This window comes from Callithrix jacchus, chromosome 4, assembly GCF_049354715.1.
Source record: "Callithrix jacchus isolate 240 chromosome 4, calJac240_pri, whole genome shotgun sequence".
Lineage (NCBI taxonomy): Eukaryota > Metazoa > Chordata > Mammalia > Primates > Cebidae > Callithrix > Callithrix jacchus.
The window spans coordinates 44,105,136-44,130,251 of record NC_133505.1 but is presented as its reverse complement, the minus strand read 5'-3'; the positions used below and the strand labels follow the sequence as shown (position 1 = coordinate 44,130,251).

The 25,116-nt window shown below is 46.3% G+C and overlaps 1 protein-coding gene and 1 long non-coding RNA gene across 3 annotated transcripts; one reads left to right on the top strand and one right to left on the bottom strand.

The window, feature by feature from the left end:
• Positions 1 to 1,413: 1,413 nt before the first annotated feature.
• LHFPL5 (LHFPL tetraspan subfamily member 5) lies at positions 1,414 to 25,089 on the bottom strand. Of its 2 annotated transcripts, XM_035295464.3 has the most exons (4): positions 24,294 to 25,089; positions 16,010 to 16,246; positions 6,640 to 6,672; positions 1,414 to 2,283 (listed from the first exon to the last, which is right to left on the bottom strand). In XM_035295464.3, exons 1-3 carry the CDS (start codon positions 24,703 to 24,705, stop codon positions 6,662 to 6,664), a joined length of 660 nt encoding a protein of 219 aa, XP_035151355.1. In that variant the 5' UTR covers positions 24,706 to 25,089; the 3' UTR covers positions 1,414 to 2,283; positions 6,640 to 6,661. The 2 variants fall into 2 exon arrangements, with proteins under 2 accessions (XP_035151355.1, XP_017826526.1); XM_017971037.4 differs by lacking the exons at positions 1,414 to 2,283; positions 6,640 to 6,672 and having other exon boundaries at positions 15,795 to 16,246.
• On the top strand, positions 15,163 to 24,142 carry LOC144582131 (uncharacterized). The gene is made up of 5 exons (XR_013534189.1): positions 15,163 to 15,294; positions 17,178 to 17,309; positions 18,134 to 18,284; positions 19,266 to 19,342; positions 23,977 to 24,142. It is a non-coding gene; the product is annotated as an uncharacterized LOC144582131 (long non-coding RNA).
• Positions 25,090 to 25,116: the final 27 nt, after the last annotated feature.

Below are 25,116 nucleotides of genomic sequence, written 5' to 3'. Positions count from 1 at the left end.
TAAATATACATGCACCCAATACAGGAGCACCCAGATACATAAGGCAAGTTCTTAATGACTTATAAAGAGACTTAGACTCCCGTTAATAGTGGGAGACTTTAACATCACATTGTCAATATCAGACAGATCAACGAGACAGAAAATTAACAAGGATATCCAGGACTTGAACTCAGATCCGGAACAAGTAAACTTAATAAACATTTATAGAACTCTCCACCCCAAATACACGGAATATACATTCTTATCAGCACCACATCACACCTACTCTAAAAGTGACTACATAATTGGAAGTAAATCACTCCTCAGTAATTGCATAGCATTTCACAGGTTTAAATGAAATATTGGTTGGCTGCTTGTTTGTTATTTTCCTCCCTTATTCCTTCCTGTCTCCATTGTTAAGCACAATTGTTGGCATAAAAGAGGTTTTCAATACCCATTTTTAGACTGCATTCTAGCCTGCGCCATAAAGCAAGATTCCCATTCTCTCTCCCTCTTTCTCTTTCTCCTTCTTTCTCTCTTTGATTCTTTTTTTTCTTTCTTTCTCCCTTTTGTTTTTCTTTTTCTTTTTTTCTCTTTTTTCCAAAAAAAAAGAAGGTGACTATAAACCAGAGACTAACTGAAAAAGAAGTTTGTTTTTATGTTACTAAAGACATTAAAGTTGGAGGATTGGGCAAGTAGACTCCAATAAAATAAAAGTTGTGGAGTTTTGGCTGGGTGCAGTGGCTCACGCCTGTAATCCCAGCACTTTGGGAGGCTGAGGCAAGTGGATCACCTGAGGTCAGGAGTTCAAGACCAGCCTGACCAACATGGTGAAACCCTATCACAAAAAAATTTTAAAAGTTGGAATTTTCAAACTACATGTGTAATATGCGTTTAAGTCCTTGAAAAATATTAATCCACACCAAGTCCTTGTGATACAAGAGAAATATCCCAGTTAAAAGGCCTGGAAATTCGAGATAACATGTTAAGTGTTTAGAAATTTTGGGCCAGGTATCATGTCTCCTGTGTAATCCTAGCACTTTGGGAGGCCAAGGCCAGCAGGTCATTTGAGGTCAGGAGTTTGAGACCAGCCTGGCCAATGTGATGAAACCCCATCTCTACCAAAAATTTAAAAATTAGCCAGGCATGGTGGTGCACACCTGTAATCCCAGTTACTCAAGAGGCTGAGGCAGAAGAACTGCTTGAACCTGGGAGGCAGAGGTTGCAGTGAGTGGAGATCATGCCACCGCACTCTAGCCTGGGCAACAGAGCAAGACTCTGAATCAAAACAATTTTTTTTCAACCAAGGAATTAAGCAAGTTGTTTGTTTGTTTGTTTGTTTGTTTGTTTGTTTGTTTGTTTTAAGACGAGGTTTCACCATATTGTTCAGGCTGGTTTCAAACTCCTGACCTCAGGTGATCCACCCGCCTCAGCCTCCCAAAGTGCTGGGATTACAGGTGTGAGCCGCCACGCAAGCAAGTTTACTTTAGTATCTAGTTATGTTTACAGGCTGCACCATTTCTTATAAAGGTAGGAGAGTTTCTAATATGTAGATGTTCAATTTGATTTTATATCCTTCCAAGTTCACTTTTTAAAATAATCTCTGCCTGTTGTCCTTAATTTAGATCTAGTTTTTGCCCGTTTTGGTACAAAAACAAGCGTTGCCCTCCAGATGGCAAAATTAGACTTTATACAAGTGCATCAGCTGCCTGCACCACTTCCTGGTGGATGTTAAAGGATTCGGGTTCTGATGACCTCTCCATTCCTTACTGCCCGCTGAGCAGGAATAAGAAAACAAAATATGAGAACAGAGAAGCAAAAAAACCCCTACACCTTACCCTAAAATGACCCCCACACATCCAATCAGCTCTTCTTCAGTAGCCCTCTTAGAGCTGGTTGGGTGTGTGTGTGTGTGTGTGTGTTTGTGTGTGTAAAAGCCATTAGACACAGACCTGGAGGGAAGGCCCCGAGAGAGGGACCCATTTACCCCTCTTGCTTTACAGAGGAGAGGTCTCAAGAAGGTGCTGCATGGAGCTAAAAAGAGGACTTGTGTCCCCAGCAGGTGAGCACTCCTTACACCGCTCAGCCTCTGAATATCTTTGATGTGGGTCATTGCAGTTCTGCTTCACCTGAAAGAGTACAGTAGGAGGTCTTGTCTCAGGAGACTGTCCGGTTTTAGTGTTACAGGAAAAGGCTTCAGGCTTCAGGCCTAGAGCATCCAGGAACAAGGAAACTTGGAAGAACAAGTTCTTAACTCTGAAGAATTCAATTCCCTAGTTTTCCATTGTCTGAGAAATAGATGACCTGTGGTATAAGAAAAACAAAAGAACAAAAGATTGCAAGAGTTTAAAATTAAGTCATTTTAAAAACCAATATAGGCTGGGCGTGGTGGCTCAGGCCTGTAATCCCAGCACTTTGGGAAGCCCGGCCGGGTGGATCATTTGAGGTCAGGATTTCGAGGCCAGCCTGGGCAACATGGTGAAATCCCGTCTCTACTAAAAATACAAAACTTAGCCAGGTGAGGTGGTGCTCGTCTGTAATCCCAGCTACTTAGGAGGCTGAGGCAGGAGAATCGCTTGAACCTGGTAGACGAAAGGTTGCAGTGAGCTGAGATCGAGCTATTGTACTCCAGCCTGGGCAACAGATCGAGATGCTGTCTCAAAAAAAAAAAAAAAAAAACTTCTCTATATATGCTTAAATTTTGACTTCAGTTCTATCTAGACATGTGAATTTCCTCATCATGTGTAAGACAGTACTATCATTTAAGTAAAAACTTAGGTTTCTAAAATGTAATATGAAAAAAAAAAGACAAACATAGAGGAGGTGTGGTTGCCTTTTGATGCACTAATTCCACTTGGGAATTTATCAACAGAAGCAAAAAGTTTATTATCTATGATAGCAAAACTAAATGTCTAACAACCAAAATCTGGTTTAAAAAATGGTACACCAGGCCAGGAGCGGTGGCTCATACCTGTAATCTCAACACTTTGGGAGGCTAAGGCAGGAAGATGGCTTGAGCCCAGGAGTTGGAGACCAGCCTAGACAAGACAAAACATTGTTTCTACATCAAACAAAACAGAAGAAAATTATTATAGTTGGGTAGGAGGTATGTACCTGTAGTCCCAGCTATTCAGGAAGCTAATATGGAAGGATGGCTTGAGCACCAGGAGGCTGAGGCTTGAATGAGCCATGATTACGCCACTGCACTTCAGCCTGGGAGACAGAGGAAGACCCCCCCGTCTCAAAAAAAAAAAAGAAAAGTTGTGGTATACCAGTGCTGTGGAGTTTCTGGCTTTGAAAAACTTCAATAATAAACATTACAAAAACATTTTTAAAAAGGTTATGCTCTAATGCTTTTCTATTCAAAGTGTGATTCCTGTTTGAGCAGGCCATCACCTAGGAGTCCTGGTTAGAAATGCAGGGTCTTCGGCCCAGACCCACCCAACCAACTAAATCAGAATCTGCTTTTTTTTTTTTTTTGAGACAGAGTACTGAGAACCAGCTCTGCCGCAGAGATATCCACCCAGGTGACGCTGAAGGAATTGAGAAGCAGACACCCAGACAGAAGAGCAAAGTGGGTCTATTGGGGGGCCGACAGCCTTCCAAGCTGAGAGCCTCAGGGGCTAACAGCATTCCAGGCTGAGGGCCTTGAGCAGCCTCTGACCCACATATTTATTCTCTCTGAACAGGTGATTATTATTAACAAACAGATATTCAGCATTTTCTCAAAACACAAAAATATACCAAGCAGGCAGCTGGTGCCTGCTTACCACTGATCACTGACAAACTAGAAAGTATTCTCCATGAAGCAGCCACGGGGGCAGAGTTAGATGTCCCATGCTTAAAGAATTGTTGTAGCTATTGTATGATATTTATATGTTGTCCTGCCACTTTAGAATGCCCCAAGTAGTTTTCTACTTTTTTGTGGGCAGGGGGGCGGCTAGGTTTTCCTTGCCATCATTCTTCCTAGGAAACAATGTATTTTATCATACATTCAGCATTTCTGAGCAATCATAACACTCAATATTTTTCAACAATGGAGTTTCACTCCTGTTGCCCAGGCTGGAGTGCAGTGATGTGCTCTGGCTCACTGCAAGCTCCACCTCCTGGGTTCAAGCGATTCTCCTGCCTCAGCCTCCTGAGTAGCTGAGATTACAGGTGAGCATCACTGTTATATCGGACCGAGCATAGAAAGTCAACACCAAGACAAAAGTATGCCAAACTGCAGGGTTTATTGCCGGCGACCACGGAGGACTCACGTCTTTCCAACCCGTGGCAGAGAAAGAAGTGTGACAAGACCTTTTTATACCCGCAAAACCACCTTGGGAGTGGGGGTGAGCAGTGGGGATGGGGATGAAAGTCTTCAGACATTTCCGGGGCTGTAAATTACCTCCTGGGCAGAGAGGAGGGTGAGGGGGCTCCGGACATTCCAAGGGCCAGGGGACTTTTGTCATTCTGATTGTTACTTAAGTGGTTTACAGAAGTCAAGATAAACATTAGTTGATACATTATCTGGGCAGGTGTGGGGTCCACAGATGTTTTTTTTTTTTTTTTTTTTGAGACGGAATTTCGCTCTTGTTACCCAGGCTAGAGTGCAATGGCGCGATCTCGGCTCACCGCAACCTCCGCCTCCTGGGTTCAGGCAATTCTCCTGCCTCAGCCTCCCGAGTAGCTGGGATTACAGGCATGCGCCACCATGCCCAGCTAATTTTTTGTATTTTCAGTAGAGACAGGGTTTCGGCATGTTGACCAGGATGGTCTCGATCTCTTGACCTTGTGATCCACCCGCCTCGGCCTCCCAAAGTGCTGGGATTACAGGCGTGAGCCACCGCGCCCAGCCCGGGTCCACAGATTTTTTAGTTGCTTGGCGCCCGGATGGAATTATCTGGGGGTGCTTATTCTGGTTATTACCAGTAAACAAAGGCCAGCAATTCTGGCAGTTACGGATAAGAGAAGGTATGCAGCTTTACCTCTGCATTCTGCAAAGTAAACTAGCAGTTTACAGAAGGCAAGGTTAGCAATCATTGTGAGGAGAATGGAAACAGTTTTTGTCATTTTATAAAATGGCATTGTACAGTTTCTAACTCTAGGCCAGCGATATCACATCACCACACCCAGATAATTTGTGTATTTTTGGTAGAGACAGGGTTTCCCAATGTTGGCCAGGCTGGTCTCCAACTCCTGACCTCAGGAGATCTGCCTGCCTCAGTCTCCCAAGGTGCTGGGATTACAGGCATGAGCCACTAGACCCAGCAGAATCTGCATTTTAACAAGATCCCCAGATGACTGTCTACACACTGAAGTTTGAGAATCATGCTCTAATTAAAGTGTGGGAGGTGGAGGTCACAATTTTATTTATGATTATTTTAAAAGTATATGTGGTCAAGGAGTGGAAGGTACTTTGCAAAAATAAAAACAGCTTAAATGGAGATAAACCCTCCTCTCCAAACAACGTGCCTGGTCAGCTCTAGGTCCTCAAGGCAGCTGTTAGGGAGGCAGCACTGTTGTGGGGTTTCTTTTTCTTTTTTTAATACATTCCTGAATGTTCTTGTTAAATCACATTTAACAAATGTTTGGACACTTAAAAGATAAATTAATCTGTTGTGCTTCTTTTTTAACCAGACATTAAAAGTGGTTAACGGCCAGGCGTGGTGGCTCATGCCTGTAATCCAAGCACTTTGGAGGCCAAGGCGGGCGGATCACCTGAGGTCAGGAGTTCAAGACCAGCCTGACCAACATGGCAAAACCCCATCTTAAAAATAAAAAAAGAAAAGAAAAAAAAAAAAAGATTAAAAAAAGAAGTGGTTAACTTGACTGTTTTTCTTTTTGCCTCGGCTAACCGGGAGCATAGAGCTAAATTTAATACTCAAGATAGTAATACCATTAGCCTAGCTTTTTTGAATATTTGTTATTCTATGACTTTTATTTTCTATTTTTTTAGGTTTTCTAGTATGTTTCTTACAAATCACTTAAAAATTCTTTCTGAAAATAAGGGTCCAAATTACAATAATGACTTCTAAAAAGAGTCTGCTCTTGTGTGCCAGGTTCCACAAAAGAAGAATTTGTGAAACTAACCTCCTGCCAGTTTTAAATTATTTCTTCTTTCCCTGATCTTTTCTGCCTCTCAAGACACAAGTAAGGCTGGTCACAATGGCTCACGCCTATAATCCCAGCACTTTGGGAGGCCAAGGCAGGCAGATCATCTGAGGTCAGGAGTTCAACCAGCCTGGCTAACATGGTGAAACCCCGTTTCTACTAAAAATACAAAAAAATTAGCTGGGTGTGGTGGCAGGCACCTGTAATCCCAGCTACTTGGGAGGCTGAGGCAGGAGAATTGCTTGGGAGAACCCAGGTGGCGGAGGTTGCAGTGAGCCAAGATTGCGCCATTGCACTCCAGCTTGGACGACAAGAGCGAAACTCCATCTCAAAAAAAAAAAAAAAAAAAATGCACAAGTAAAATTAAAGGCTTCCTGTTTTCCCAGTGAGTCTCAGAGGTCAAGTAGCTCCTGCCCCAGTGGGTTGTTGTTCCTCTCTCCCCAAGCAGAATCACAGCCATACAGCACAACCCCTGGTGTCCCACTGCCTGGGGATTCAGTAGGGAAGCAGAGAGCCCCAGCCCTTCTGAGGGGACGCAGACCACTCACCCATAGAATTACTCACCGACCCTTCAGCTCCTTCTGCTTCACACCTCCTCTGTAATGAAGGAGAGAACAGTATATGTTACTACCAAGCCTCGTTTTTAGGATAATTTCCTGCACACTACTCTATCTCCAGACTACATCAGATTCCTCTTACTCTCTCAAGAAAGCTTGTACCTTTTTGTTCACATAACTTATCAGCTTGTAACTCCATACTGCATGATTGTCTCCCTTACCAGACCATAAGCTCCAATTTAGACTTCACTTACCACTGTACTTCCAGTGCCTAAAGGCGTTGTTCGGCAACTGGAGCACAGTAGCTGCTGTGGGTTAGGCAGATGAGTGATATGAAAAATGAATATGATTCAATGCAGTGATTCATGTCTTTAATTTCAGCACTTGGCGCAGTGGTTTACACCTGTAATCCCAGCATTTTGGGAGGCCAAGGTAGGTGGATCATGAGGTCAGAAGTTCAAGACCAGCCTGGCCAAGATGGTGAAACCCCATCTCTACTAAAAATATAGAAATTAGCCAGACACGTTGGCAGGCGCCTGTAATCCCAGCTACTCGGGAGGCTGAGGCAGGAGAATTGCTTGAACCCGGGCAGCAGAGGTTGCAGTGAGCCGAGATCCCACCACTGCATTCCAGCCTGAGCAAAAGAGTGAGACACCATCTCAAAAAAAATAAATAAAAAGTCTGTAATTCTGGCATTTTGGGAGGCTGAGGAGGGTGGATCCCTTGAGGCCAGGAGTTTGAGATCAGCCTGGGCAACAGCCCGTCTCTACCAAAAATACAAAAAATTAGCCAGGCGTAGTGGCACATGCCTGTAATCCCAGCTGCTCAGGAGGCTGAGCAGGAGAATCACTTGAACCTGGAGACAGAAGTTGCAGTGAGCCAAGATCACACCACTGGACTCCAGCCTGGGTGATGACAAAGCAAGACTGTTTCAAAGAAAAAAAAAGGTGAATATACTGGAAAGAAAGGAGAAAGAACTATCAGAACTGCTACTGTGGCAGCAAAAAGAAAAAATGGGGGGAAGAATTAATTTATTAATCACTTGCATGTGCAGGCATTGTTAGTTTATTATACATGGTATAGAATCCTCAGCACAATCCTCTTTTTTTTTTTTTTTTTTTTTAAGGGACGGTGTCTCACTATGTTGCCCAGGCTGGAGTGTAGTGGCTATTCACAGGCACAATCCCACTACTGATTAGCATAGGAGTTCTGACCTGCTCCGTTTTCAACCTGGGCCAGTTCACACCTCCTTAGGCAACCTGGTGGTTCCCCACTCCTGAGAGGTCACCATATTGATGCTGAACTTAATGCAGACACCAGATCAGCATAGCGCACTACAGCCCAGAACTACCAGGCTCAAGCGATCCTCCCACCTCAGCCTCCCAAGTAGCTGGGACTACAGGCACGCGCCATCACGCCTGGCCTTTTTTTTTTTTTCATTAATCCACTAACAAGCGGGGTGCAGTGGCTCACGCCTGTAATCCCAACACTTTGAGAGGCTGAGGTGGGCACCAGGATTTAAAGAACAGCCTGGGCAACATAGTAAAACCCCATCTCTACCAAAAAAAAATTTTTTTAAGCCAAGCGTGGTGGTGTGGGCCTATAGTCCTAGCTACTTGGGAGGCTAAGGTGGGAGAAACACTTGAGCCCAGCAAGAGGTGAAGCTTTCAGTGAGCTGAGATTGTGCCACTGCACTCCAGCCCTGGCAAGAGCCAGACTCTGTCTCAAAAATATATATATATTTCACTAACATAAAATTTACCCATTTTGGCCAGGCGCCCTGGTTCACACCTGTAATCCCAGCCCTTTGGAAGGCCAAGGTGGGTGGATCATGAGATCAGGAGATCAAGACCATCCTGGCCAACATGTTGAAATCCCATCTCTATTAAAAATACAAAAATTAGTGAGGTGGGGAGGTGGGTGCCTGTAATCCAAGCTACTTGGGAGGCTGAGGCAGGAGAGTTGCTTGAACCTGGGAGGCGGAGGTTGCAGCAAGCTGAGATCATGCCACTGCATTCTAGCCTGGGCGACAAAGCAAGACTCTGTCTCAAAAAAAAAAAAAAAAAAAATTAACCCATTTAAGGTATACAACTCAGTGGTTTTTAGTATATTCACTAGATTGTGTAACTATAATTCTTTTTTTTTTTTTTAAGATGGGGTTTCACCATGTTGGTCAGGCTGTTCTTGAACTCCCGACCTCAGGTGATCTGCCCGCCTTGGCCTCCAAAGTGCTTGGATTACAGGCGTGAGCCACCACATATCATTACTAATTCTAAAACATTTTAATCACCCTGAAAAGAAACCCTGTGCCCATTATCAGTCACTCTCATTTCCCCTCCTTCCTAGCCCCCTCCTAATCTGCTGTTTATATGGATTTGCTTATTCTGAATATTTTATATAAATTGAACCACACATATATAAATGGAAGCCAGTTTTTTGTGTCTGGTTTCTTACATGTTTTCAAGGTTCATCCACATGATAGCAATTCTTACTATTTCATTCCTTTTTATGGCTTGATAATATTTCATTGCATGGATATACACATTTTATCTGTTCATCAGGTGATGCACATATGGGTTGTTTACACTTTTTGGCTATTATGCTACTATGAACATTTGTGTATAAGTTTTTGTGTGAACGTTTCTCTCTCTCTCTTTTTTTTTTTTTTTTTGAGATGGAGTCTCGCTCTGTTGCCCAGGCTGGAGTGCAGTGGCACGATCTCAGTTCACTGCAACCTCTGCCTTCCAGGTTCAAGCAATTCTCCTGCCTCAGCCTCCTGAGTAACTGGGATTACAGGCACCTGCCACCACACCCAGCGAATTTTTCTTTTTTTTTGAGACAAGAGTTTCCCTCTTGTTGCCCAGGCCGGAGTGCAGTGGCAGAATCTCAGCTCACTGCAACCTCCACCTTCTGGGTTCAAGTGAGTCTCCTGCCTTACCCTCCCGAGTAGCTGGGATTACAGGCATGTGCCACCATGCCCGGCTAATTTTGTATTTTTAGTAGAGATGGGGTTTCTCCATATTGTTCAGTCTGGTCTTGAACTCCTGACCTCAGGTGATCTGCTTGTCTCAGCCTCCCAAAGTGCTGGGATTACAGGTGTGAACTACTGCGCCCAGCCCAATTTTTGTATTTTAAGTAGAGACTGAGTTTCACCATCTTGGCCAGGCTGATCTTGAACTCCTGATCTCATGATCCACCCGCCTGGACCTCCCAAAGTGCTGGGATTACAGGCCATAAATCTATAGGCCACCACACCCAACCTGTTTTCAGTTTTCTTGTGTATATATACCCAAGAGTGGAAATACTGGGTCATATGGTAACTATGATTAACCAGTTGAGGAACTGCCAGGCTGCTTTCTGCAGCAGTTGCAACATTTCACATTTACAGTAGCAGTGAAGGAGGGTTCCAATTTCTCTACTTGTTCACCAACACTTGTTTTTATTCACCTTTTTTATTATAATCATCTTAGTGGGTGTGACATTGTATCTCAATGTGGATTTCACTGGCATTTTTCTAATGACTAATGATGTTGAGCATCTTTTGGTGTGCTCTTTGGCCATTTGTATAGCATCTTTGGAGAAATGTCTATCCAAATCCCTTACCCATTTTAAGCATTGGGTAGTCTGTCTTTTTATTGTTGAGTTGTAGGAGTTCTTAATATATTCTGGATTCTAGATCTTATCCAATTATAATTTACAAATATTTTCTCCCATTTTGTGGGTTGTCCTTTTACTTTCTTTATGGTGTCTTGAAACACAAAAAATTTAAATTTTGATGAAAGCCAATTTATCTATTTCTTTTCTTTCTTTCTTTTTTTTTTAAGATGGGGTTTCATCATGTTGGTCAGGCTGGTCTTGAACTCCTGACCTCAGGTGATCCACCTGCCTTGGCCTCCAAAGTGCTTGGATTACAGGCGTGAGCCACCACACCCGGCCTTATCTGTTTTTTTCTTTGCTTGTGCATTAGGTGTCATATCTAAGAAACTACTGCCTAATCCAAGTTCACAAAAATTTATACCTAGTTTTCTTTTAAGATTTTTAGGGCTAGGTGCAATGGCTCACGTCTGTAATCCCAGCACTTTGGGAGGCCAAGGTGGGCAGATCACGAGGTCAGGAGTTCAAGACCAGCCTGACCAACAGAGTGAAACACTGTCTCTACTAAAAATACAAAAATTAGCTGGGCATGGTGGTAGGCGCCTGTAATCCCAGCTCTTCGGGAGGCTGAGGCAGAATTGCTTGAATCTGGGAGGTGGAGGTTGCAGTGAGCCAAGATCGAGTCATTGCAGTCCAGCCTGGGCAACAAGAGCGAAACTCGCTCTCAAAAAAAAGAGAAGATTTTTATAGTTTTATATCTTGCATTTAGGTATTTGAGTTAATTTTTGTATATGGTGTGAGGTAGAGGTCCAATTTCGTTCTTTCACATATAGACATCTGATTGTTCCAGCACCATTTGTTGGAAAGACTGTTCTTTCCCCCATTAAATAGTCTTGGCATCCTTGTTGAAAAATCTATTGGCCATAAATGTTTGGATTTATTTTTAGACTCTCAATTCAGTTCCACTGAGCTACATGTCTGTCCTTAAGCCAGTCACACATCATTTGGATAACTGTAGCTGTGAAGTGAGTTTGAAATTAGGACACGTGACTCTTCCAACTTTCTTATTCTTCAGATTGTTTTCAATATTCTGGGTCTCTTGCATTTCTATATAAATTTTAAGATCAGTTCATCAATTTCCACAAAAGTCCAGCTGGGACTTTGATAAAGATTGCACTGAATCTGTAAATCAGTTTTGAGAGTATTGGCATCTTAACAATATTAAGTCTTCTCATTCAGAAATGTGAAATATCTTTCCATTTAAAGTATTTAATCTTTCAACAATGTTTTGTAATTTCATTTACAAGTCTTACACTTTTTTGGTTAAGTTCATTTCTAAATATTTTATTCTTTTTGATGCTGTTTTAAATAAAACTGTTTTCTTAGTTTCATTTTTGGATAGTTCATTACTAGTGTATACAAATACAGTAAATTTTTATATATTCTTGTATCTTTCCACCTTACTAAAGTTGTGTTTAGCTTTAATAGTGTTTTAGTGGATTATTTGGATTTTCCATATACAAGATCATATCGTCTATTAATAAAGATAGTTTTACTTTTTCCTCCTAACTTTAGAATTTCTTCTTCTAGCCTAATTGCCCTGGCTATAACCTTTAGCACAATGCTAATGGAAGTGACGAGAGCAGACATCCTTTTCTTGTTCCTGAACACAATCTTTTGAAGTAGATATTTTTCTTCTTCTTCTTCTTTTTTGAGACAGAATCTCATTCTGTCACCCAGGCTAGAGTGCAGTGGTACAATATTGGCTCACTGCAACCTCCGCCTCCTGGGTTCAAGTGATTCTCCTGCCTCAGCCTCCCAAGTAGCTGAGACTACAGGTGCCCACCACCACATCCAGCTAATTTTTGTATTTTTAGTTGAAACAAGGTTTCCCCATATTGGCCAGGCTGGTCTTGAACTTCTGACCTTGTGATCTGCCCACCCCAGCCTCCCAAAAATCATGTGGGATTACAGGCGGGAGCCACCACACCCGGCTGGTATTTTTCTTTGAATGAAGAAAAACCTGCCTCCTGCCCCCATGAAAATGAGGCTCAGATGAGGAAATTGAGGCTTAGAGGTTACGTTGTCTCTGCAATGTCACACAGCTAGTTAAAAATGGAGCCCCCCCAAAAAAAAAAACAAACAAACAAAAAAAAACAAACAAACAAAAAAAATGGAGCCAAAACTTAAATCCAGTTCTGGTTCCAGAGCCCACATTCATTCTCCTCTGCCTCCTTAACCCCTGGGGAGTGGATCAGCAACGACGTCCTTGTGCAGACCTTCATTTCTGCTTTCATTGTTTTGTTCATGCCTCACAAGAATGGAAGTAGCAGCACAGGATTAGTGTTCTCCTTTTTAACGGGAAAGAACACTGAGGTAAAGTGACTTGGAGGAACTGGGACTCAAACTTGACTCTTCTGACCCCAATTCCGTACTATTTTTCTTTTTTGTGACAGAGTCTTGCTCTGTCGCCAGGTGCCAGGCTGGAGTTCAGTGGCGGGATCTCGGCTCACTGCAACCTCCGCCTCCCGGGTTCAAGCAATTCTCCTGCCTCAACCTCCTAAGTACAGGCACGTGCCGCCACGCCCAGTTAATTTTGGTATTTTTAGTGGAGACAGGGTTTCACCATGTGGGCCAGGCTGGTCTTGATCTCTTGACCTCGTGATCCACCCGCCTCAGCTTCCCAAAGTGCTGGGATTACAGGCGTGAGCCACCGCACCGGGCCCAATTCCGTACTTTTACAGAAGACATGGGGAACTTCATTGAATAACTAGATGTATTCAGAAAGGTTGTATAGGTGTTTCCTCAAAGGTAATAAACAAAAAGAAAACAAACAAACAAACTCTGTATGATAGTAAGGGAACTAAAGCATGGAGAAAAAAATCTGAAAAGACTGAGGACAAGGGACATGGGATATAAAAGGAGTGGAACAAGGAAGGAGACGAAAGTGAATGGACAGTTTGATTAATAAAGAAAATGTCGGCCGGGCGCAGTGGGTCAAGCCTGTAATCCCAGCACTTTGGGAGGCCGAGGTGGGTGGATCACGAGGTCAAGACCATCCTGGTCAACATGGTGAAACCCCATCTCTACTAAAAATACAAAAAATTAGCTGGGCATGGTGGTGTGCGCCTGTAATCCCAGCTACTTGGGAGGCTGAGGCGGGAGAATTGCCTGAACCCAGGAGGCGGAGGTTGCGGTGAGCCGAGATCGCGCCATTGCACTCCAGCCTGGGTAAGAAGAGCGAAACTCCGATTCAAAAAAAAAAGAAAATGTCAGAGGAACAAAATCATCTCTTTATAAGAAAACACTGTAAAGAGGATTTATGTGAATTACTTTTTGACAAAAAGAGTCTCTTCTGAAAAAGAATCCAAATGGGTAATATAAAAATACTCTGTCCAGCCAGGCGTGGTAGCTCATGCCTGTAATCCCAGCACTTTGGGAGGCTGAGGCAGGAGGATCATTTGAGGTCAGGAGTTAGAGAAGAGCCTGACCAACATGGTGAAACCCCGTGGCTACTAAAATACAAAAACTAGCCAGGCGTGGTGGCAAACACCTGTAATCAGCTACTAGGGAGCTTGAGGCAGGAGAATTGCTGGAACCCAGGAGGTGGAGATTGCAGTGAGCCAAGATGGCACCACTGCACCCCAACATGGGTGACAGAGCAAGACTCCCTCCCTCCCTCCAAACAAACAAACAAACTCTGTCCATGTGGCCGAACAGATTTCAGGGTGGCTCTGCCTTGAGGCCAAGAGCTAGACAAAATGCCTCCAGCAGCTCCTGCTGGTGCTCCTTGGAAAAGCCTCCCTCACTGGAGAAGCCCTGGTTATACAGGCTGCTGCCAAAATCACTCGCTCCAGCATCTCCTCAGAGTTGCTGTGAGGATTAAATAAAAGTGACCCTTATATCACTCTTACACATGGAAGTGGCTCAGTAAACACTAGGTCCAATTTTTTTTTTTTTTTTGAGACAGGGTCTCATTCTGTCATTCAAGCTGGAGTGCAGTGGCACCATCTCAGCTCACTGCAACCTCCGCTTCTTGGGTTAAAGCAATTCTGCCTCAGTCTCCTGAGTAGCTGGGATTACAGGTGTCACCACCCCGAGCAAATTTTTGTATTTTTGGTAGAGATGGGGATGCACCATGTTGGCCAGGCTGGTCTCAAACTCCTGACCTCAAGTTATCTGCCTGCCTCGGCCTGAGGCCGAGATTATGCTGAGATTACAGGCATAAGCCTCTGCACCCTGCCCTACTCATTCATTTTTTTCTTCCCTTCACAGAATCCTCAAGGGATCCAAGCCCCAGGCGTTTCCCTCTATCCTACTGTGATGGGAAGAAATCTCCCTCTTCTCTCCTCCTTGGCCCAGCTCTTTCTAGTAATTTGTTTTCATCTTTAACCACATAACAGGTGATTATCCTTCTCCCATCCCCAAAGGAAGATGAAGTGTTTTCCATCACTTCCTTATGAAGAAGTGGGCCCTGGGCTTGGCCAGAGAGGACCTGAGTTCTGGGCTCTTGCCATTCCGGGAACTTCTTTTTTTTTTTTTTTTAACAGAATCTTGTTCTGTTGCCAGGTTGGAGCACAGTGGCGTGGTCTCAGCTCACGGCAACCTCCGCCTCCCAGGTTCAAGTGATTCTTCCGCCTCAGACTCCCAAGTAGCTGGGACTACAGGCGCGTGCCAAATGCCCAGCGAATTTTTGTGTTTTTAGTAGAGACGGTGTTTGACCATTTGGCCAGGATGGTCTCGATCTCTTGACCTCGTGATCCACCCGCCTCGGCCTCCCAAAGTGCTGGGATTACAGGCGTGAGACAACGTGCCTGGCCCATTCTGGGAACTTCTGAGTGACTCTCCTTTCTGGGCTTCAAGTTCCTCATGTGGGAAGAGTCCTTGGTTATAGTGGACAGAAGAGTTTGGCTGCTTCTTCTAGTACAAGGGCCAATGTGAAAACAGCTATGGGGAAAAGAGACTGGAGAGGTCCCTGAGGTGTAACCGGTCCCAGTGATGGCCACCTGCTGAGACCAGGCATTTGGGGATTCGCAGGGGTGCAAGACAGGCCTTGCCCTCTGACTTGGTGAGTAAGTCTGTGCTCTGAAAAAGACTGGCAGGGGAAGAGCCCAATGAGAAACAGGAGTGGAAAGCACCCTAGGAAGGAGGGAATGGGAAGCACTCAGGGAGGGCTTCCTGGAGGGTCCACTTGGGCCTGGAGTGACTCAGCCACAGCTGACTTTTATTACTGACAGGTAGGATTTGGATGGGAGGGAACTGAAACAGGACAGACATTACAAGAACCCCAAGGCTGCCGTTCCTCCAGGGATCTCGGGCTCCCGCCATCTGCACTCCAGGAGCTGTCACTTCTTCACCCTCATTGGGTTGTCCTCAAGGTCTCTGCCTTTCTCCTCCTTCCCCAGCAACTCATCCCCCTGTTGTTTCCCTCTCCACAGAACAAACTCCCAGGATTATTAGTTCGAGACCCAGACTCAGTGCCTCCCTCTAGGGGGGACCACACTTAGCCCCCAAGGCTGGATTGGGTCTCTCCCCTACAGCCTCTGGGAGTGTAGAGGGGTGAGGGGGATACTACTCTATCACAGATTGCCTTGTTGCCTGCTAGCTTGCACCCCTCCACTGGCCTTTGGCTTCAGGGAGGACAAGGGCTGTGTCCGATTAGTCTTGGTGTCCCCATCCCTTGGCCAGGGGCCAAGCCCCAGAAGACTGGCTAAGATGAACCACACACACACCCCAGGTTCTCCAGGCAGGGGACACTGTTATGGAGTTGGTGGGCGGATTACCGGTTCCATCTGCCTTGTAGTCGTCAGGGAGGAGCTTGTCCTGCCGGTAGCCCAACACGAAGGCCAGGAAGGAGAGGATGAGGGCGTCGCCAATGCTGAGGATGGCCAGCATGAAGGCCCAGCGGATGGTGCAGTGGCCCAGCGTGTACTTGCCCGTCTGCTCCCCACACATGCGCCGCACCTCACTTGAGTCCCAGCCGTCAGGGTAGACCAGGCAGCCAATCATTAGGCCTGTGGCTGAGGGGGGAGGAGGGGTGCAGATGGCATCAGACCAGTTGTGCCCAGCTCACTACCTCCCACCTTGCCCGGCTGTTATGTTGTCACCTCCCTTCTCCTGTTAACAGCCTCAGGAGGCAGGAGAGGCAGCCTCTACCACACTTCTTGCAAAACACAGGTGAGAAAACGGAGGCTCTGAGGGCTAAAGCAACTGGCCCCTAAGACCCAGCTGAGCTCCTCAGCCCAGGCAGGCTCTGCCACCACAGCAGGTGGCCCTGCCAGGCCCTCAGCCATTCTCCTCACCTTGGGCTCAACAAGGCACCACCTACCCTGGCTTCAAAGCCCTCCAGTATCTGATCCCAGCCTAAAGAACTCATCAGTGCTGAGATGCACATTTCTTTTTCATACTTACAGCATCTCTGAAATACGTGTAATAAGAAAGTGTCAGGCCATGGTCGGATTATCAGTATTTTTTGTTTTTGTTTTTTGTTTTTTGTTTTTAATATTTTGTCACAAACTGAATTCCAGTTGTTTTTGTTTTTATAGTACATAGAATAACGATGTGTCCTACAACTCAGGTATCTTAGATTTGATGAATACAGGAAGGCTTTCCAGCCTCCCTGGCTGCTTCCTTCAAAAGCCTTCCACTGGAGCAAACAGGTTTCCTCCTCACCCTTACCCAGTACAGCATGTGCAGTTGCACATGCTGAATCTTTTATGCTGGCTCCTTTGCATATAACCTGTGCACAGAAACATAAGGTAAAATGCTGGTTCCTAGGTCATGGTTGGGTTCAATAACCCCTGTCTTCAAAAGCACTCTTCCAGGTGGGGAAACATTAGACTAGGCTGCCTGGATTTCAAGCCCAGCTTGCTGCTACCTAGCTATGTGACTCAGAGCAAGCGGCTTAAGCTTTCTCTCTCTCTTTTTTTTTTTTTTTTTTTGGTGTGACAGTGTCTCGCTTGGTCACCCAGGCTGGAGTAAAATGGCGGGATCTTGGCTCACTGCAACCTCCTGGGTTCAAGCAATTCTCCTGCCTCAGCCTTTGGAGTAGCTGGGACTATAGGCATGTACCACCATACCCAGGTAATTTTAGTAGAGACATGGTTTCACCATGTTAGCCAGGATGGTCTCTATCTCCTGACCTCATGATTCGCCCCCTCAGCCTCCCAAAGTACTGCAGTTACAGGCATACCCAGCCATACTTAAGCTTTCTTTGTCTCAGTTTCCTCATCTATAAAATGGAGATAATAATAACCCCAATCTTCCTGTTGAGGTTACAGTGAGGTTCAAATGAGTTAATACTGGAAAAGAGCTTAGAACAGTGCCTAACACAGACTTGGCACTCCATGAGAGTTGGCTGTGAGAGTTATGATCCCACCCTATGCCTACCTTCACTTAGTATTTAGCTAAAAATTCTGTTGTCCCCACTTTCCCCCCAATTCTTCCATCCCCTTCCATCAAACTATCCCCCATCTTAGCTTTACTGGGGTGAAGCACAGACAGGTGACATAATCCAGAATGCAACTGGGGCAGCCCCAGGCACAGCTGCCCCTCGGGCAGGGGGTGCTCCCCTTGGTTGTGCCGCTTTCCCGCAGGTCTGGAGGCTCTCTAGTACCCCACTCAGGAGCCCCTCAGAGAAGCACCCCTTTGGACAAAAAGTTACCTTCCCTGGACCCAACTGGTTCTGCAGAGGTCAGGAGGTCAAACAAATGCACAGTAAATGGACAGATCAGGGTCCCACCTCCTACCTAAATGTTTTACGTTTCCTTTGATTGTTTTAGAAGAAGTTGATTTATATAGTTCTTTTTTTTATAGTTCTTTATAGATCACAAAATACTTCATGTACCATCTTGACTGTGACCACAGTTCTGTGAAGTGAGCTGCTTATTAATATCCACATTTTACAGATTAGAAAACTGAGGACTCAGAGAAACCAAGTGACTTGCCAGCCATCCAGTCACCCAGCAATGCCAGAGCCAACGCCTGAATTCTCCATTCCTGACTTCAAAGTTTATTCCCTCCACCCCCAGAACATGACATCTCTCCAAGGGACTGAATGTAATTAGTGGTGACATTTCAGACCTCCTAAGTGTTCAGTGATAAACTAAGTGTTCAGGAAGATACCCAGGGTGGAGGAGGGGGAGCCATCCACAGCTCCTCGGCAATACCTATGTAGCCGGGCCTTCCCCACTTGGTGAGTCCAGCCCTCCAGTGCCTGGCAGGGCCCCTGGCTTAAAGGGCAGAGGTGACGGTGGGAAGGACCTGCCCTTCCAGGTTTTGCATTCTCTCCATCACTTCCTCCCTTGGCCCCTCCCCTCCTGCACCGTCTTCCTGTGAGGGCTTCAGAAAAGAGCCCAGGGGCTCTGACTTGGAAAGAGGGTGTGAGTGCCACAGTCCCCTGTGAGCACCCCACCTGGTTATGGGAACAGTGGGTGTCCACCCCAGTTGTGGTGTCTCAAGGCTCTAAGTAGAAGCCAGCACAGTGTTCTTAGGCTGGGTTACTTACCCTCTGTGACTTCCATCCTGTCATCTGCAAAGTACCTGACTGATAGCACTGTTAAGGATTAAGTGTGATCATTTACAGAAAACACTTCCTACAGTGTCTTGTACATGGTACATGGTCACTGCTATTGTTATTGACATTAGAGTCAGACAGAAGCCGCCTCAGTGACATGGATGTCATTAGAGCTGCTCGCGAATATTCCAGGTGCAAGGCAAGATTGTGCTTCCTTGCCCCACTCTTTTGAGGTTAAGTGAGGCCATCTGCCTTCCTCTAGCCAATGACATGTGAGCAGAGATGTGTGGGCCACATCACTTAGCTGCAGTGGGAGACCTCCCAGAACTCCCTTCCCTCTGATGCAAGGACAGTGATGGTGACTGATGCTCCTAGCGAGGGTCCCAGGAGAGAGCAGCGAGAGCAGATCATAAGCAAGAAATACATAAATCTTTGTTCTGAGCCACCAAGATGTGGGAGTGGTTTGTTACTGTGGCATCACTTCCCATGCTGACTGATAAAGTTGTTTTTTATGTTTTTCACAGGTACTGAGCACCTACCATGTGCAAGGTGTTTTACATGCATTCTATTATCCCATCTTCATAGAACCCCACTGAAGCAGGTACTGCTGCTATGTTCTGTGAGTGTGTGTGTGTGTGTGTGTGTGTGTGTGTGTCAGAGTGTCAGAGTCTGGCTCTGTCACCCAGGCTAGAGAACTTTGGCATGATCTTGGCTCACTGCAACCTCTGCCTTCTGGATTCAAGCAATTCTCCTGCCGCAGCCTCCCAAGTAGCTGGGATTACAGGCATGCACCACTTCACCAGGCTAATTTCTGTATTTTAGTAAAGCCAGGTTTTCACCATGTTGGCCAGGCTGGTCTTAAACTCCTGACCTCAAGTGATCCGCCCGTCTCGGCCTCCCAAAGTGCTGGGATTACAGGCATGAACCACTGTGCCCGGCCACTGCCGCTATGTTCTACAGATGGGGTACAGTGGACTGTTTGTTCCCCCCAGGACTCCTGTGTTCAAATCCTAACCTCCAGTGGGATGGTGTTAGGAGGTGGGGCCTTTGGGGAGTGGTTAGATCATGAGGGTGGGGCCCTCATGAATGGGATTGGAGGGACCCCAGAGGGGAGCGGGGACAGCTGAAGGCTGGTCAGTGGATACAAAAGTACAGCTAGACAGGAGAAATAAGCTCTAGTGTTCTCTAGCACTGTAGGGTGAGTGTAACCAACAACGATCTATCATATATTTCCAAATAGCCGGAACAGCAAATTTGAAATCGTCCCAACTCAAAGAAATGATAAATGTTTGAGGTGATGGATATGCTAATTACCTTAATTTTCTCAGTAGGAAAATCTAAGAAACAACTAGACCAGGCTACCTGGATTTCAAGTCCCGCTTGTATACATGTATCAAAATATCACACTGTAGTCCATAAATATGTATAATTATTCTGTCGATTAAAAATAATAATAAGGCTGGGTGTAGTGGCTCATACCTGTAATCCCAGCACTTTGAGAGGCTGAGGCAGGCTCAGGAGTTCCAGACCAGCCTGAGCAACATGCTGAAACCCCATCTCTACAAAAAATACAAAAATTTGGGCATGGTGGCATGCACCTGTAGTCCCAGCTACTTCGGAGGCCGAGGAGGGAGGATTACTTGAGCCTGGGAGGTCGAGGCTGCAGTGAGCCATGTTCATGCCATTGCACTCCAGCCTGGGTAAAAATAATAATTTTTGAGACCCTCACTCAATAATAATCATCATCAATGCAAATAAATAAATATAAGACACCCCAGGGAGCCCTGTTACCCTCTTTTCACCACATGAGGATATCAAGAAGTGAGTAGTCTACAGCCCAGAAGAGGCCTTCACCAGAGTTCTCGTGATAATGCCATGCTGGCACCCAGATCTCAGACCTCTAGCCTCCAGAACTGTGAGAAATGAATTTCTGTTGTTTAAGCCCCCTAGTCTATAGCAATTTGTTATGGCAGCCCTGACTAAATAGAACTAAGTAGAACTGACTAAGACATGAGGTTACCAAGACTCATAGAAGACAAGCAGTTTGGCCTACCTGTGTTTCTAGGAGCTGGGACCACACCCAGCCTACTCCTGGCACCCAGAAGCCCAATTAATCTTGTTAATCTGCAGTCCCACATTGCCCCAAGCATCAGTCCTCCTCCTCCTCTGTCCCTGCCCCTTCCCTGCTCCCAGACTTCTTGACAAGGGTAGCTAATAAATGGATGTATCTCCCAGCTGCTGGATGTGGGACCACTCTGCATCTCTCCCTTCGGCTCATTCCCCCTTCCACAGCACAACAGAATGGAACATAACACCATTCTTGCCTTTCCCCAACGTAAATGTTGCATGAGATGTCACCTGGCCACCTCTGCTATCAGTGTCTCCAGCTCTGCAACCCAGAAAGTGTCTAACTCAGATGGCCTGGCAACCCCTCCCCGTCCTGGCACTGTCTACTCACACATGCCACCTGTTGGGGGATGTTTCAGGGGAATAGGGGTGTGCAGACAGCCCTGAGAATGAGAGAGATGGTTGTGTCTCCAGCAGCCCATAACCCTGATAAGGAAGAACAGCTGGCAAGCGTATCATTGTCAAACAAATGCACAGTAAATGGAAAGATCAGAGTCCCACCTCCCCGCCTCAATGTATTACGCTTCCTTCTATTGTTTTAGGAGGAGCTTATTTATATAGTTCTTTATAGATTTCACTCCTCTTTGGCATAAAACTGCTAAATCTTCATTTCCTCTTTGTTCATATATATATATATATATATATATAGTGTCTATATATATATATAGTGTCTATATATATATATATATATATATATGGTGTCAATATATATATATATATTAATCCAGCTGAATTTTGTAGAGACAGGGTTTTGCCATGTTGCTCAGGCTGGTCTCGAACTCCTGAGCTCAAGCAATCTGCCCACCTCACCCTCCCAAAGTGCTGGGATTACAGATGTGGACCACCGCAGCTGGCCTTATTATTTTTAATTGACTGTGTGTGTGTGTGTGTGTGTGTGTGTGTGTGTGTGTGTATTTTTTTAAATAGAGATAGGGTCTCACTATATTGCCCAGGCTGGTCTTGAGCATCTGGCCTCAAGCAATCCCCTCTCCTGGGCCTCCCAAAGTGCTAGGACTACAGGCATGAGCCACTGTGCCTGCCTCCACCATCATTCTTGACATGGCCACCCTTTACCTTGCTCCCCACTGCCCACCCCTGCCCCCACCTCTCCCTTATCAAACAGAGAGACTACAGAGAAGAGAGAGGTGGCAAGCAGATTTGCTGGGAGCTCTGAAACCATCTGAGTAGCCTGAGTGCAAGATTTGGAATCAAAAGTGTATCCCTTCCGACTTGCATGCTCAAAGACAAGTTACCCACTAGGAACCTTCTCTGTAAAATGGAGAAATACCCACCTCAATGGGTTGTGCTGAGACCCTTCCAAATAATATATGTAAAAGTATGTCATAAATCATTATACTTACGTAAATATGTGGCTCAATAAAAACATCTTAGGAATACATCTAGTTTCTTTTTTTTTTTTTTTTGAGACGGAGTTTCGCTCTTGTTACCCAGGCTGGAGTGCAATGGCGCGATCTTGGCTCACCGCAACCTCCGCCCCCTGGGTTCAGGCAATTCTCCTGCCTCAGCCTCCTGAGTAGCTGGGATTACAGGCACGCGCCACCATGCCCAGCTAATTTTTTGTATTTTTTTTTAGTAGAGACAGGGTTTCACCATGTTGACCAGGATGGTCTCGATCTCTTGACCTTGGGATCCACCCGCCTCGGCCTCCCAAAGTGCTGGGATTACAGGCTTGAGCCACTGCGCCCGGCCGAATACATCTAGTTTCTTGAGAACTGCTGCCTTAATTGTTTCAGGTCCTCAGTTGCCCACTGATCTGCTATAGCCTTGGCCAAGTCTGATACTTTCTCTCAGCAGCAGATTCCTCATCTATAGTGGGGGGATGGATATAGATCTCTTGGGTCCCCTCCAACTCTGCAGTCTTGACTCTTCATGTTTAGTGGTCTGGGATTTAGATGCCTGTCTCATTCTCCCTCTTAAAGATAACACTACTTCTCATTCTGACCAATGATGTCAAGATGGTTTTACTTTACTTTCCAATCCCCGGCACCACTCCTGGACATCTCACCGGCATGGCGAGTTTGTGTGTGGGCCCTAACGTGGGCAGGGACCAAGGTACCAGAGGATGCAGCACAAGGTCTTACCCCTCTTCTCGGGCTACAGAGAACAGCAAGACCACCTGGCACAAGGACCAAGAAGCCTTTCTGGGCTATGAGCAGGAAAAAGGGAAGGGGAGGTCTTGCCTTAGGGCACAAGTGGCTGCCTACCACACAGTTTTGTCTTATTTATTATTATTATTATTTTCAGAGAGAGGGTCTTGCCATCTTGCCCAGTCTAGTCTCAAACTCCTGAGCTCAAGTGATCCTCCCTCCCAAAGTGTTGGGATTACAGGTGTGAGCTGCTGTGCCCAGCCCCCACATAGTTTTAAAGGACCCTAGGCCAGGTGCTGTGGATCGCTCCTGAAATCTCAACACTTTGGGAGACTGAGATGGGCAAATCGCTTGAACCCAGCAGTTTGAGACCTGCCTGAGCGACATGACAAAACCCCATCTCTACAAAAACACAAAAATATTAGCTAGACATGGTGGTGCACACCTGGAGTCCCAGCTACTTGGGAGGCCGATGTAAGAGGATCACCTAAGCCCAAGGAGGTCGAGGCTGCTGTCAGCTGAGATCATGCCACTGCACTCCAGCCTGGGCCAAAGAGTGAGACTCTGTCTCAAAACAAACAATACAGAACAAAACATAACAAAAACAAAACAAAACCCAGGACCCTAGATAGCTTCCTCCACCTCACAAAATATCACTCCATTTGCTGCCTTAAGTATAGAATCCCATAATCAAGGAAAAAAGACTTTCACTCCCCAATGAAAGAGGGGACTTTAGATGAAAGTTTTTATAGGCAAGTTCATATCCTGCATTAATAGCAACACTCCAAAATCAACAAGAGACCTTAGAATCTGAGAGCAGTTTGGGGTGGGAGGGAGAGAATGAGGACAGTTCTGGGCACTCTTAAAAAGAACAAAAGCCCAGAGGTGGGAGATGAAGGCATCTAGAATGTGCTTGAATGGGGTCACTACTTTGTGCTGGGGTTGGGTCCTATTCCCATATGGCCAACAATGGAAGCTTCCTTTTTTCTCTCTCTCACAGCTGCAAAAACTGATGTGATGGACTTGGAGTCAGGACAAGGAACTGTGTGCTCCTGGGCAAGTCACTTTCCCTCTCTGGGCTCAGAACCTCATCTGTAAGATGAGAGGGTTGGACAGTTTCATCTCTTAGGTCTTTCCTGCCTCTGCCATTCTAAGATTCTCAACTCCTCAGAATCTTCTGTAGAGCACTGAGTAGGACTGGGCTATGGGAGAACAGCTGAATATAAGGCCCAGAGCCCTGGAAGAGGATGGGAAGGTGCAGCTGCAGCTGTGGCCCCGAGGTGGGCCCCTGCCTGCCCTCCCATCATCCCCGCTTACCAGCAGCCAGCTGCATCCATGCACAGATCTTGTAGACCGTAGCTGTGTTGCAGATGAAGAACAGGCTGAAGCAGATGATGGAGCCAATGATGAGGAACATGCCCAAGGCCACAAAGAACATAGCAGTCTTGAAGGCTCTAGAGGGGATGGAGGAGAAGTCTAGGGGACCGCCCTTGCAGATGAGCTCGGAGGACAGCACGTTACCCACGCAGTAGGAGAAAAGGCCGAAGTAGCCTGCTTGCGGTGTGTTGACGCTGTCGCCGATCCAGTAGGGCTGGATGAAGAGGGCCATGACCAGCACGGAGAAGCAGATGGTGAGCGTGCCCCACATCACGCCCACGGCCCGCGCGTTCCGCACATAGTTGGTATGGTAGATCTTGGCTGCCTCCTGGGCCGGCAGCAATTTCACCATGGTGAGGGCTGCAGGCCCTGGGCTGGGGTCCCGTGGGCTGCAAGTCCGTGGCTTTGTGGACGGAGGCCTAGAAGCAGGTCACCGCCGGGCGGGGTTTCGGGAGGAGGCTGCGGTCAGGGCACCAGATGAGGTCCCTCCAAGGCAAGGGGAAGAGACTTAATAGGACAAGGACAGCCTTGGCTTGGTCAAGGGAAGTTTGCCAGGGGCCTGTGTCCGCTCCAGCCGAGGCTGTCTCCAGTCTCCTGCCTCCTCCCAAGCCCGCCAGGGTCTCAGGCCTGCTTGGCGCCGCCCTGCCCCTCTCCCTTCCGGGCTCACAGCTCCCGAGAGCCCCGCCCCCTCCTCCGTCGGCGGAGGGCGCCGTTTCAGCACCGCGGCCAGCGCCCCGGGGTTCTGGGCGAGGGGCGGGGCCTG

Bases quoted from the DNA above. Each gene is read 5' to 3' on its own strand.
- LHFPL5 (XM_017971037.4), bottom strand. From the start codon at position 24,705: ATGGTGAAATTGCTGCCGGCCCAGGAGGCAGCCAAGATCTACCATACC. The intron at 16,247-24,293 runs GTAAGCGGGGAT...CTCCCCCCTCAG, and splicing joins ATGGATGCAGCTGGCTGCTG to CCACAGGCCTAATGATTGGC.